This window comes from Lemur catta, chromosome 4, assembly GCF_020740605.2.
Source record: "Lemur catta isolate mLemCat1 chromosome 4, mLemCat1.pri, whole genome shotgun sequence".
In the NCBI taxonomy this organism is placed as follows: domain Eukaryota; kingdom Metazoa; phylum Chordata; class Mammalia; order Primates; family Lemuridae; genus Lemur; species Lemur catta.
In genome coordinates, this window is record NC_059131.1 from 55,118,641 (window position 1) to 55,131,148 (window position 12,508).

Below are 12,508 nucleotides of genomic sequence, written 5' to 3' on the forward strand. Positions count from 1 at the left end.
ATGTTAAATGATTGAGCAGACCCTTAGAATAATGGTTCCATTCTACTTTTAAAAGTAAAATCTGTTGGAAAGAAGTCTCTAGAAGCTAAAAAGACTGGGAATGTCAAAAACAAAGACTTCAGTAAACCTGTGACTGTACCAGGTAAGCTTGAAATGCTGTCATTCAGTGCTTTATTTTCTTTAGATCCTCTTGGTGTACGTTAAAGGTATATTTTGAAATTTTGCTTAAAAATTCTCAGAGGGGCTGGGTGTGGTGGCTCCCACCTGTAATCCTAGCACTCTGGGAGGCCAAGGCGGGTGGATCGCTTGAGGTCAGGAGTTTGAGACCAGCCTGAGCAAGAGCGAGACCCCATCTCTACTAAAAAAAATAGAAAGAAATTATCTGGCCAACTAAAAATATATACAGAAAAAATTAGTCGGACATGGTGGCACATGCCTATAGTTAGTCCCAGCTACTCAGGAGGCTGAGGCAGTAGGATAGCTTAAGCCCAGGAGTTTGAGGTTGCTGTGAGCTAGGCTGACACCACGGCACTCACTCTAGCCCTGGCAACAGAGCGAGACTCTGTCTCAAAAAAAATAAAATAAAAAATTCTCAGAGGGATTACTGTGTTTTGCTTCTCAAAGAGAAATTTGTATGAGATTTGACTTAAGTCAGGCTAAGGAGACTTGAAATGACAAAAATAAACTAGCTTAAGTTCCTGTTTAGATTTATTAGTTTAATTATATTAGTGTTTTATTAGACTATTAAAGCAGACTATTTCATGCAGAAGAGTCTGAAATAAAGACCAGTGTGGAAGTCAAAGCTACTGAAAACTGTGCAAAAGAAACTATTTCAGGTAGGTCAATAGAAATTTTATATTGTTCTTTCATGTTTAAAGTAGAAGGAAAATTAAAATTTCAGGAAAAGAGGTACTTAATTTTGTACCTCACACACACACACACACATATATATTTATTTCAATGCCAGTGTCATACCTTAGTGAAATTAAGAATATTATTCATATCTTCACCCTATCTCTTGATTATTCTAAAATTTTGCTCTCAGGAAGAATAAAACTACATGTATTATTTTAAAGGCCAATATCACTTTCGTAGCTATTTCCTGCTAATTCTCTAGTCTCTTGTCAGTTGTATACATTTTCATGTACCTACTGTTTAATTTATTGTGGAATAAAGTGGGATATTGATGAATAAAATATATGCATGATTTTATTTTATTTTGTATTAAGAAGCTGCTTTGGAGGCTACAGAAAATGAACCAGTAAGCAAGGTCAGTTTTTATGTTTTATTTCTTTAAAGCTTAAGAAATTTTGTCAAAAGTTTTTTTTTTTTTTTTTTAATAAACCCTGATACAAAATTTATAGTATTTGGCATGGTGAAAACTCCCAGTCATTTGTGACTTTTTAAACATTATTTCACTTGAAAACCTTGAGTTACAGAGTATGTCAACAAAAATTTAGGAACAGATTATCAATAAACATATGTGTTTTTGAAGATTACCTTTCACTGAGAACATCATGTTATGGGTTTTGGGTAGACAACGGTTTGTCAAATTAGAACCAATAGAATTTTTTGTTATCTTTTTTTTCCCCTGGGAGGGAAGTGGGAGATATGTTAAAATTTAGAATACTGGTTGTTCTTTGCATTTTTGGAGCAGTGAGTGGAGTTTGCCGTTTTTATTTAAAGAGCATAAAGTTCACTTAATATACTGTTGTCTTACGCTTATATGTTACTTGAATATATTAAAACCTCCTTAATTTAGATTTCACTGGTTTAGATTTTGGGCTCATTTAGGTGCTAAGCATAAGTTTATTTCTGTTTAGTAGATCCATTCTTCAAATAATTACTAAGTAATATGTCTTATTTTAGGAAGAGTATTTTAAAGCACCAATTGAGTATATTAGATTCACATAAAGCACTTCAGAAGGAACCATTTATGAACATATTTGATGTGCTAGTTTAAATCACTCTCAACTAGTTTATGAAAATTATAACTTTCTACCTTATTTTTCTTTTACAAAAGTCAAAAATTGCTAAGTTTGCTATTCCACATCTTTAGGAATTTCCTCAACATACATAAAAGGAAAAACAGGCATTTGATGAGAGAGTCATCTTGAAGAATAAAATAGATCTGAGAGAAGGGATGGCAGACAACAAAGCACTTACTGGCATTGGGGATGGAGTTGTGGGCTAAGGATCCTTTAGGAGCTTTTTATATTGCCTAAAAGTGATTATCTAGGAAGATAAAAGGGTACACTCTGATTTGGAACTTAGGGATGTTAGCATCCCAAGACACAGAAATGACAACAGAACATGAAAGGAAGGAGTGAGTCATGGTCAGAGACAAGTGAACTTGTGTTTCAGAACAATGGGGTGAGGTAGGGTGTGGTTGCTCATGCCTGTAATCATAGCACTTTGGGAGGCTGAGGCAGGAGGATAGCTTGAGGCCAGGAGTTTGAGAACAGCCTGAGCAAGGGTGAGACCACATCTCTACAAAAAGTAGAAAATTTAGTTGTGCGTGGTTGTAGTACACCTGTAGTCCCAGGTACAAGGAAGGCTTGAGGCAGGAGGATTGTTCCAGCCCAGGAGTTTGAGGTTGCTGTGAGCTATAATGACGCCACTGCACTTCTAGCCTGGGTAACAGAGCAAGACCCTGTCGTCTCAAACAAACAAATAAGTAAACAAACAAAAAAATGGGTGATAAAAAGACCAATAGACCTGGACTAGATGATAGATGGTACAAATGCAATTATTCTGTGCACTTTACAAGTATAGATTTGCGAACTTTTTTTTGTTTCATTTTTAATTTGAGGTTCAGACCAGCCTCCTTAGTTTATCAGTGTCAGACTTTCCTTAGTGTTAAATGCAATTTAAGTATTAACATAACATATGATGTGCAGTATAAACTTAAGTAAATACAAAAGCAGTTAAAGAAATTTTAATGTCAGTTTTTTAAATTTGTTTTGAAGGAAACAGAGGAAATGTGCGTGGTACTTATTTCTAATTTGCCTAATAAAGGATATTCTATAGAAGAAGTTTATAATTTAGCAAAGCCATTTGGTGCTTTAAAAGATATTTTGATTTTATCATCTCATAAAAAGGTAAGAGTTGATAATAGCTGTTTATATTTTCTGCAAGCACAACTTGAAAAATATTAAATTCACAAAACTAGAAATAAAAGGTTTAAAAGCAGCATCTCAAAGTGATTAAACTGTTTTAAGCTAAGGGATTTTTAAAATATAAAACAGATGTCCTTTAGTATTCAAATCAGGCATAGTTTTAATGATGGGGAGGGATGTCTTACTAATGTGTCAAAAGTTTTACTCAAAATTTTAGTTTAATAGAAAATGTTGGCTGGTTGCGGTGGCTCAAGCCTGTAATCCCAGCACTTTGGGTGGCCAAGGCGGGAGAATCACAGATCGCTTCAGGCCAGGAGTTCAAGAAAAGCCTGGGCAACATAGTGAGACTCCATCTCTACAAAAAATTTAAAAATCAGGCAGGCATGGTGGTGGGTACCTATAGTCTCAGCTACTCAGGAGGCTGAGGCAGGAGAATCACTTGAGCTCTCAGGAGTTTGAGGTTGCAATGAGCTTTGATGACACCACTGCACTGTAGCCTGGGTGATAGAGGAAGACTCTGTCTCAAAAAAAAAGAAAATGTTTTACATCTTTAATGTATTTAATAAAGAGCTTTTTGCATGACTTAAGATTTCATAGATCACTCTTTTACTATATTTCTTATTCTTTCTGCTCTTTACCAGTGATACTCAAATGGGAAGTAACCGTTTTCAGAGTAATAATGATGTCATCAATACTTAGAACAATCTAGTTTTATCTGTATGTTCTAAGTTTTCTATAAGTATGTGATAAATATGTATTTTGTAAGTTTAAAACAAATTAAAATTTATTGTTAGTAATAAGCAACTTTTGGAAAGTGTCTTATAGGAGATAAGATTTCAGGAAAGAGTTTAAATAATGGAAATGACACCGTAAGAATGGTGGGAGTAATGTTCTTATTATAGAAAGGAGTTGGCAATCACTAGAGATCTTTATATATGTTTGGTAATCGGAGCCAGTGTACTTGAGAAACAGGAGAGTGAGTACAAGTGAGTTATGTGTAGTTTGACATGTTGAAATTAGATTGTTTGAATGGTTGCACAGCTCTGTAAATATACTAAAAACCATTGCATTGTATACTTTTAAACATGATATGACATGATATCACAGCGATATTTCAATAAAGCTATATTTTTAAAAGTAGATTATTGGTAATGTTTAAAGACAAGAATAAAAAGAAATGTGAGAGTTATTTTATGTGACAATACATTGAAATAGGGGAAATTTGGGATATTTAGAAACAGTTCAAATTAATACAATATCAAGTTTAGACTCAAAAAACCTAGATTATTGTCTGCCCAGTTTTGATTAGAGAAGAATTATTAAATATTTAGAGATTTAATACTTTTCTGGATATTATATGGAAAAATGTCAGATTCCACTATATAAATAAACATTTGTGAAGATAAAATTAACATAAAACAAAATGGAAATTAAATTAAAAAAATATTTGCATAAAATGGGAAACAGGATTCACATCCACATTATACTACAACGTATTAAAAGTTTGATAAATTGGCAAAGAGATAATTCATTTAAAAGTAGACTTACAACTGTAAACAGACATTGGTTTCTACCTCATTAGTTATCAAATATATGGCAGAAAGTTTAACCTCTTTACTTACCCAGGCATGAAAATTAAAACCAAAATATACAGGGCTATAATTTTATACCTATGAAAATAGCAAAATGACAATCATTACCATTTATTTAGTTCATATTTCTCATATTTTATCAGTCATTAAATTTATTTACTCAAGAAATATCCATTAGTTAATATGCATTAGAGGCTAGGCATGGTGGCTCACACCTGTAATCCTAGGACTTCAGGAGGCCAAGGGGAAGATCACTTGAGACCAGCAGTCGGAGACCAGCCTGTACAGTATAGGGAGATCCCATTTCTACAAAACATTAAACAATTAGTTGGGTGTGGTGGCATATGCCTGTAGTCCTACCTACTTTGGAGGCCAAGGAAGGAGGATCTCTTGAGCCCAGGTGTTTGAGGTAGCAGTGAACTGTGATGGTACCACTGTACTCTAGCCTGGGTGAGACTCTGCCTCAAAAAAATTCATTAGAAATATGATGTCCACTATGTGCTAGGTACTGAGGATAGGGTGGTGAATAAGATGAAATTTAGTGTCAGTTTCTAGAATGTCCCTTGTTTCTGTCTTTGGTATTGCCTTGTAAGTTCAATTATTCATTGTTTCTTGCTTATGGTTGTACTATTCTTAGTCTGTGGGCCTTACCTTTCTGAGGACTACATTTTTTTATCTTAAAAATATTAAATTTGTTCAATTTATTTGACTGAAGTAGTTTAGTTGTAAGTCTCTTTTCAAGAAAAAATAATTTAAGATTTATCTTTTTCATTCTTATAATTTCTATTTTAAAAGGCATATATAGAAATAAATAGAAAATCTGCAGATTCTATGATAAACTTTTATACCTGCTTCCCAGTATTGATGGATGGAAATGAACTCTCCATAAGTATGGCTCCTGAAAACGTGAATATAAAAGATGAGGTAAATCATAGACTTAACACAATTTTTACTACATCTTATTTAATTTTTTATCAGATTTGTTGTAGTCTGTTATGTTTTCTGGTTTTCTTCTTTGGGTCACATTTTTCTGTCAGACACTGAGAAAGTTTTTTTTTGTTCCTCCAATAATCGCCCATCCTATCTTGGAGAATTCATAGTGAGGGAATCCTTTTCCTCTTGTATGTTGGGATGAAAGAAAGATTGAATACTGTCTGAAAGTAGGCTTCTCCTCTCTGTTCTTGTCTCACTGCCATTATCTGTCATCTAAACTGGATTATCTTTAATTTTTTCTCATTTCTCCCATTTGGTTCCTCACTAGGTCTTTGTCTATGTTAACTTTGTGGAACTTGTTACCTCTCTTATCTCATCCACCATTGCTTTTATCTCTTAGAGACTCTTACTGGACCATCAGAGTAGTTCTTTGTACCATCTACTTTCAGTTTTGACTCCTCCAAGTCCTTTCTCCACAAATCCGTGAAATTGACATTAAATGGAAATTTATTTAAATTCAACTTTATCTGATACTAAAAACCATTCAGTGTCTTTGTGTGGCCTATAAATGTTTACTACCAATGACTAAGAGGCATGAGGGATAGATATTAGGATCTCTAGAGGAAGATAGAAATGCATGTAATTTGACAAAGCCTTTCACTGAGAATCACTCGAATCTGATGTAGTTGGCGACATGGTTTTATGCATGTCAGTAGTGTTGAAGAAAAAATAAAGTTTAGGAACCATAGTTCTATCAAATAAAGTCCAAGTTTGTTTCCTGCACACAAATCCTTCCATTAGTTATCTTCTTCCAGCTTTGACATTCTTGTTTCATGGCACTCTTGGCTTCTTTATAATTCAACAGCACCAAATCACTGTGTACTTACACACTGTGCTGTTTGTTACTTGCCTGCATCTCTATTCTTCCCTATCCCCTACTTTGGTTAGTTAATTTTTCTTTTATAATTTGAATTCTTTTCCTGTTTAAATTTTTTATTATATGTTAATTTGAGTGTCTTCCCTAAATGGCACTGCCTTGTTAGTCTTTAATGTTCTTAAGGGGATAGGAAGAATTAAGTTGTATGAGCAGGGTGGGACATCCATAACTTGTTTAGGAAGAGGGGAAAGATTTTTTGAAGGAACAGAATTTTTGCTTTCTCGTTTCATGAAATACCGTGTAATGCATATTCATAGAGGTTATGCTAAGTAAGTATATGAATGAGAAAGAGCTTATACTTCGAACTTTTATCTATTTTGGCTTTTTAGGAAGCTATATTTACAACCTTGATTAAAGAAAATGACCCAGAGGTGAGTTTTGCATTTAAATGCTTTTTGCATGCTTATTTAATTGATAGAAACATTGATTGTTTTATTTGCTTACCTTTTAGGAATTAAAGAAAACCTTAGTACTAATGTTAAGGTAGTAAGGTGGGTGGAGATGTCAGATTGGTCTTCTTGGTAAAAATAATAAATAAAGGATATGGTAGTCCCTGGTGTGAAAAATTTTTCCAGACATTGGGGTGCATATTAAGTGGCCCTATAGGTCAGTGCTCTGTCTGAGGATGTTTTCAGTAAACATGTTGATAGTAGAAATATTACACCTCTCACTTTAGTATATCATTTTACTGATTACTCGTATCTAAAATTAAGATCTCATCATCTTCACCCATTTTCTTACTCTTGGGGAGAAGACATCATCTGGCCTTTGTAATAGTAAAATTACCATTAATCTGTTCTTTACAGTTTGATGCTTCAGTTGTGGGTTTTTTCCCCCCTTCCCCCATGTCATCTCTTAAAAAAAACTACAGGCAAATACAGATAAAATTTACAATCGGTTTGTACATCTTGATAATTTACCTGAAGATGGACTTCAGTGTGTACTTTGTGTTGGACTTCAGTTTGGAAAAGTGGATCACCATGTATTCATGAATAATAAAAACAAGGTAACACGTTTCCTTCTAATTTAGCTGTATGTTCTATAGAGATTATATAATTGAACCCTATGTGTGATCTGCAACTCTTAATTCAGCTCTGAACTGAAGCACCAACAAAAATTATTTAGCCACTTAGCAGAATTGTGATAGACTAGGGTATTTTCACTTGGACTGTGACAGGAAAGAAGAGATTATCTCCATCTGTCTTCAGAACAACTAGATTTTAGGAGAAATAAAATTTACACAACAGAGAAAGGTAATATAGTGCAAAGAATATTATCTTACTGGGACATTTAGACCTGAGTTCATTTGACTCCAGCCTTAATTACCTTTGTGACCTTGGCTAACTTGGTTTACACTTACTTGTAAAATGAAAAGGGTGAGGGTGTAACCAGGTATTTCTTTAAGTCCCTTCCAGCCATAAAACACATAGAGTTAGGTCTGTTTATTTATATAGAAATATAATCATTCCGTACTTTGATAATTTCACTTCTTTCCTTAAAGGAACCAAAAATTGTTCATCTATTTGCATGTAGTGTGCCTTCTGTATTTAATATGTAATTGAGCTATATGTTCATTAAAATTAGATTTTGGTAAGCTGTATATTGCCTAGAAAGGTGGGATTTCCTATCAAAGTTGACAATATTGACTTTATTAAAAGTATGTAATTGACCAACAAGTACGTATTAATTTCTGTGATATATTTCTAACTGATAAATAGAGCATGTTTGGTACTTTAGAAATAGTGTGACATATGGAAGATGGAGCACAGATGGCATATAGGAATTTTAAACCTTTGCTGTAGGTATCTTTAATCCTCTATTTTAACAAATACCTACCATCCTCTACAATTTTGCCTTGCCTTTGCCACATCTGAGGATTGTTTTCTCATGTTTACTTTGAAATAAGGATTAACCTTACCTTTGTAATTGCATATCTGAAGCCTAAAAGAAAAGTATATTGAAACTTTTTAAAAATTAAAAAAAATTTTATTGTGATGAAATATACAAATTTTATTATTTATAAACATAAACTTACCATTTTAGCCATGTCTAAGTGTCAGTTCAGTGGCATTAAACACATTGAGATTGTGCAACCATCACCATCATCCATTTCCAGAACTTTTTTCTTCTCAGCTGAAGTTTCCTATCCATTAACAATAACTCCCTATTTCCCCTTCCCCCGTCACAGCACTTGTCAACCACCATTCTTCTATTTTAATGAATTCAGCTACTATCTAGGTACCTCATATACAGGGAATTGTATTTGCCTTTTCATGACTGGCTTACTTCACTTAGCATAATGTCTTCTAGGTTTATCCATGTTGTAGCATGTGTCAGAATTTTCTTTTTAAGGCTGAATAATACAGTATTGTATACATATACCACATTTTGTATATCCACTTACCTGTTGAGGGACTTTTGGGTTGCTTCCACTGTTTGGCTATTGTAAATAATGGTCCTATGAACAAGGGTGTACAAATACATGTTCGAGTCTCTGGTTTCATTCCCTTTGGGCATATATTGAAATGTGGAATTGCTGGATTATATGGTAATTCTACTTTTAATTTTTTTAAGAACTACTTATAATTTTTTATCTCCTTCAAAGGCGATTCTTCAGTTAGATAGTCCTGAATCTGCTCAGTCAATGTACAGCTTTCTGAAACAAAATCCGCAGAACATAGGTGACCATGTATTGACCTGCATGCTATCTCCAAAGATAGACTCTTCAAAGGTAAGATTTTTTTGTATGTCAGTTTTTTTGCTTTTAGGAAATGAAGGTAACATGAAGGTCATTCTCCCAAAGCTCAGAAGATGTACTCTTAAGATAATTTCAATAATTATTCTCAGGCAGTAGTCAAACTGGTTCTGTGTTTAGATATTCTTTCTTTTTAAAGTTTGTTGTGCAATTACTGTTCTAGTATTCATGGTTTCTGGAGCAATATAAACTTGTCTAAATGAAAATAAATTGAGGTAATTTTGAAAAATGAAACATATGCACTCTGGTACTTATTGACATGTGTATAGTGACTCCATATGTGTAACATAATTGCAGAGGCTACTTTGAAGCCATTTTGGCTTTCTCTTGATAGAAAGAAATTTGTTTATTCTTTTATTTGCTTAAATTATATTTGTTATAAACTCTGTTCTTTGTAAGAAGTAAGATTTTACAGGTTCTTGGCTTTCACAGTAATACGTATTATACAGGAAGGCTATGAATAGTCCACCTGTGAAAGAATTAAATTCAGACTCAAATGGTTTCTCTTTCCATTAGTTTCATTGTATGCCAGTAGTAGGAGGGAAATGATAGGGCCTTATATTTGGTGTCTGTATGTTTTTTGTTAGATTGCCAAAAATCTTGCACTAGCTGAAGAAAAAAGAAAATTTTATGATCTAAATCTGAATTAAATAGGGTACCTATAAGTAAATGTAGTATGATAGGTACTGATCTAAGCACAAATTTGAGTGGCTTATTTTACCTGATAATCTTAGGGAAATTGTTTAAAGTTTTTGGCTTTTTCTCAACAGAACATTGCATTTTTAAAAATTTATCATTGATATTTTTCAAATTATTAGTTAGTTGTGTTCAACTCAGAATTACAGTAAACACTGTATAGAAATTCTTCCAGAAATAGTCCAAAATTCTTAAAGAAAATTAAACAAGTGAAAATTTATAAAATGTCTGTCTGAATTGATACTTTATTTTCCAAGCCGTACCCAGAGCCTTATTCTTTTAGCTTATTAAGTTGGAGAGCACGTTTGGTTTATTGAAAAAGAAGTAGCTGTACTCCATTTTTGTTCTGAGTGTCTATTTTGCTGCTGTTTAAAATGAGTTCATTATCAACTCTAGATTATCCTCCTAACATCCCCCATTTTTGTTGCCTGAAACATTACTTCCTGGTGTAGTATAACCTTTATTTCTGTATCTGTATTTAGTCTACATATGAAGCATGTAGTACTTCTAAATACTGAAAACTAGTATCTGCCTCTTTGATATCGTGATTATGAAAATACTTAACTTCAAAACTAAGTAGTAATGAGATTGGGTCTACACATAAATTTGTAATATGTGTCCATAACTTACACATTCAAAAGTTAGTTTCTTAGGCCGGGCACAGTGGTGCATGCCTGCAATCCTAGCACTCTGGGAGGTCAAGGCGGGAGGATTGCTTGAGATCAGGAGTCTCTACAAAAGACTCCTCTACAAAAAATAGAAAAAATTAGCCAGGCAACTAAAAACAAACAAAAAAAAATTACCCAGGCATGGTGGTGAGCACCTGTATTCCCAGCTACTCCTCTGTAGTTCCAGCTACTCCTCTGTAGTTCCAGCTACTCGGGAGGTTGAGGCAGGAGGATCACTTGAGCCCAGGAGTTTGAGCTTGCTGTGAGCTGGGCTGATACCATGGCACTCTAGCCCGGGCTACCAGAGTGAGACTCTACCTCAAAAAAGAAAAAATAGTTAGGTTCTTATATCCCAGTCATTTCTTAAAATTGTACTACATATTTGTTTGTTTTTTGTTTGGTTGGTTGGTTAGATTATGGCTTTCTCATACAGATTAGGGTTTGTATTTTGTTGGTGTTGAAAGGGAGGGGAAAAAAGATGGTCTTCGTTGTATTACTCAGATCATGTATGTAACATAGTTACTGTTTGTTGAATAGAATCTACTCTCTTCTTAGAGCTATTCTTCTGACTCCTTATAAATTTATGTCCATTTGCTTTGGAGACCAATTACAATAACCTTTGTTTTCTTTTCACTGATTTTTTTAGTTACTTCTACTGTTTCTTGGATTCTGTATCTCCCATTTCTTGGATTGCTTTTCTGTTTGCTTGAGTATGTCCTCAAATAATTTTTTACCTGAGAAAGTATGTGTGGACAGTACATTTTCTGAATCCTTGCATATTTGAAATTAACTTTATTTTGCTCTTAAGTACTTTGTTGGTACTTTGTCTAGGTGGAGAATTCTGTGCTCAGATGATTTTTCTTTTGATTGTTTTTAGCAACCTTTATTTTTAAGTAGACGGATCATTCTAATCATACCTGTTTTGTTTCTTTGAAAACTTTTAAGATTAAAAGATAGAGCCAGGTACACTTGTAGTCCCAGCTGCTTGGGAGGCTGACTGGTGTGCTATGCCAATCTGGTGTCCACACTAAGTTTGGCATCAATATGGTGGCCTCCCAGGAGCAGGGGACCACCAGGTTGTCTAAGGAGGGGTGAACCAGCCCAGACTGGAAACAAAGCTGGTCAGAACTCTCAAGCTGATCAGTAGTGGGATTGCGTCTATGAATAGCCACTGCCCTCCAGCCTGGACAACATAGCAAGACCTTCTATCTTATTTTTAACAAAAGATAAGGAGAGAATGATGGCTAGGAGTGATGTGTAAACTTAGAGTGATAGCCCCTCTGCAGAAGAGTTATCTGAGAGACCTGAAGGAAGTTAAGAGAGAGCAAGCTCTAAGAATTCTATCAAAAAGAAGAGGTTTTTGACAGATTAGCAAAGGTAAAGACTTTAGGGACATATTTGGTGATTCAAGAATTTTGAAGGGTCAGTATGGCTAGTCCAGTGAGCAAGGCTTTATCTTGTTTTGGGACTCATTTTTTGCATTCTGCTTAGAGTGAGTACTCAGTGATTTCTCTAAAATCTAAAGATTAGTGTGTTCTTTCACCTGAGGAAAGTTTTTCTTTTACTATTATTTCTTTGCTTCAGTTTTTAATGTTCTATTTTTCTGGAATTAACACTATACTGACTTTATAGATGCTATATTCTATTGAATTTTTCTGAGGATGTTTAGAGGTTTTTCAAAAGCTCTTTGGTTGTCTGAAATCTTCCTTCAGCCAATTTTGTATGCTTATCTAGTTCATTATTGTGCATTTGTTTTTCTTTTATTCATTTATGAATAAAGAACAAGTTGGCTAATGTAGATTTCTGAT

General features: G+C 34.1%; 1 protein-coding gene across 4 annotated transcripts in view; it reads left to right on the forward strand.

Moving 5' to 3' along the window:
* The window catches only part of ZNF638 (zinc finger protein 638), a 78,321-nt gene that overhangs the window by 49,221 nt on the left and 16,592 nt on the right, over positions 1 to 12,508 (forward strand). For 2 of the 4 annotated variants that reach the window (XM_045549828.1, XM_045549825.1), the window contains 8 exons: positions 56 to 142; positions 768 to 836; positions 1,230 to 1,270; positions 2,970 to 3,101; positions 5,507 to 5,635; positions 6,911 to 6,952; positions 7,453 to 7,587; positions 9,187 to 9,312. In XM_045549828.1, the coding sequence (XP_045405784.1) occupies positions 56 to 142; positions 768 to 836; positions 1,230 to 1,270; positions 2,970 to 3,101; positions 5,507 to 5,635; positions 6,911 to 6,952; positions 7,453 to 7,587; positions 9,187 to 9,312 (761 nt within the window). The remainder of the gene's footprint in view (positions 1 to 55; positions 143 to 767; positions 837 to 1,229; positions 1,271 to 2,969; positions 3,102 to 5,506; positions 5,636 to 6,910; positions 6,953 to 7,452; positions 7,588 to 9,186; positions 9,313 to 12,508) is intronic. The other 2 variants (XM_045549826.1, XM_045549827.1) reach the window with 2 other exon arrangements.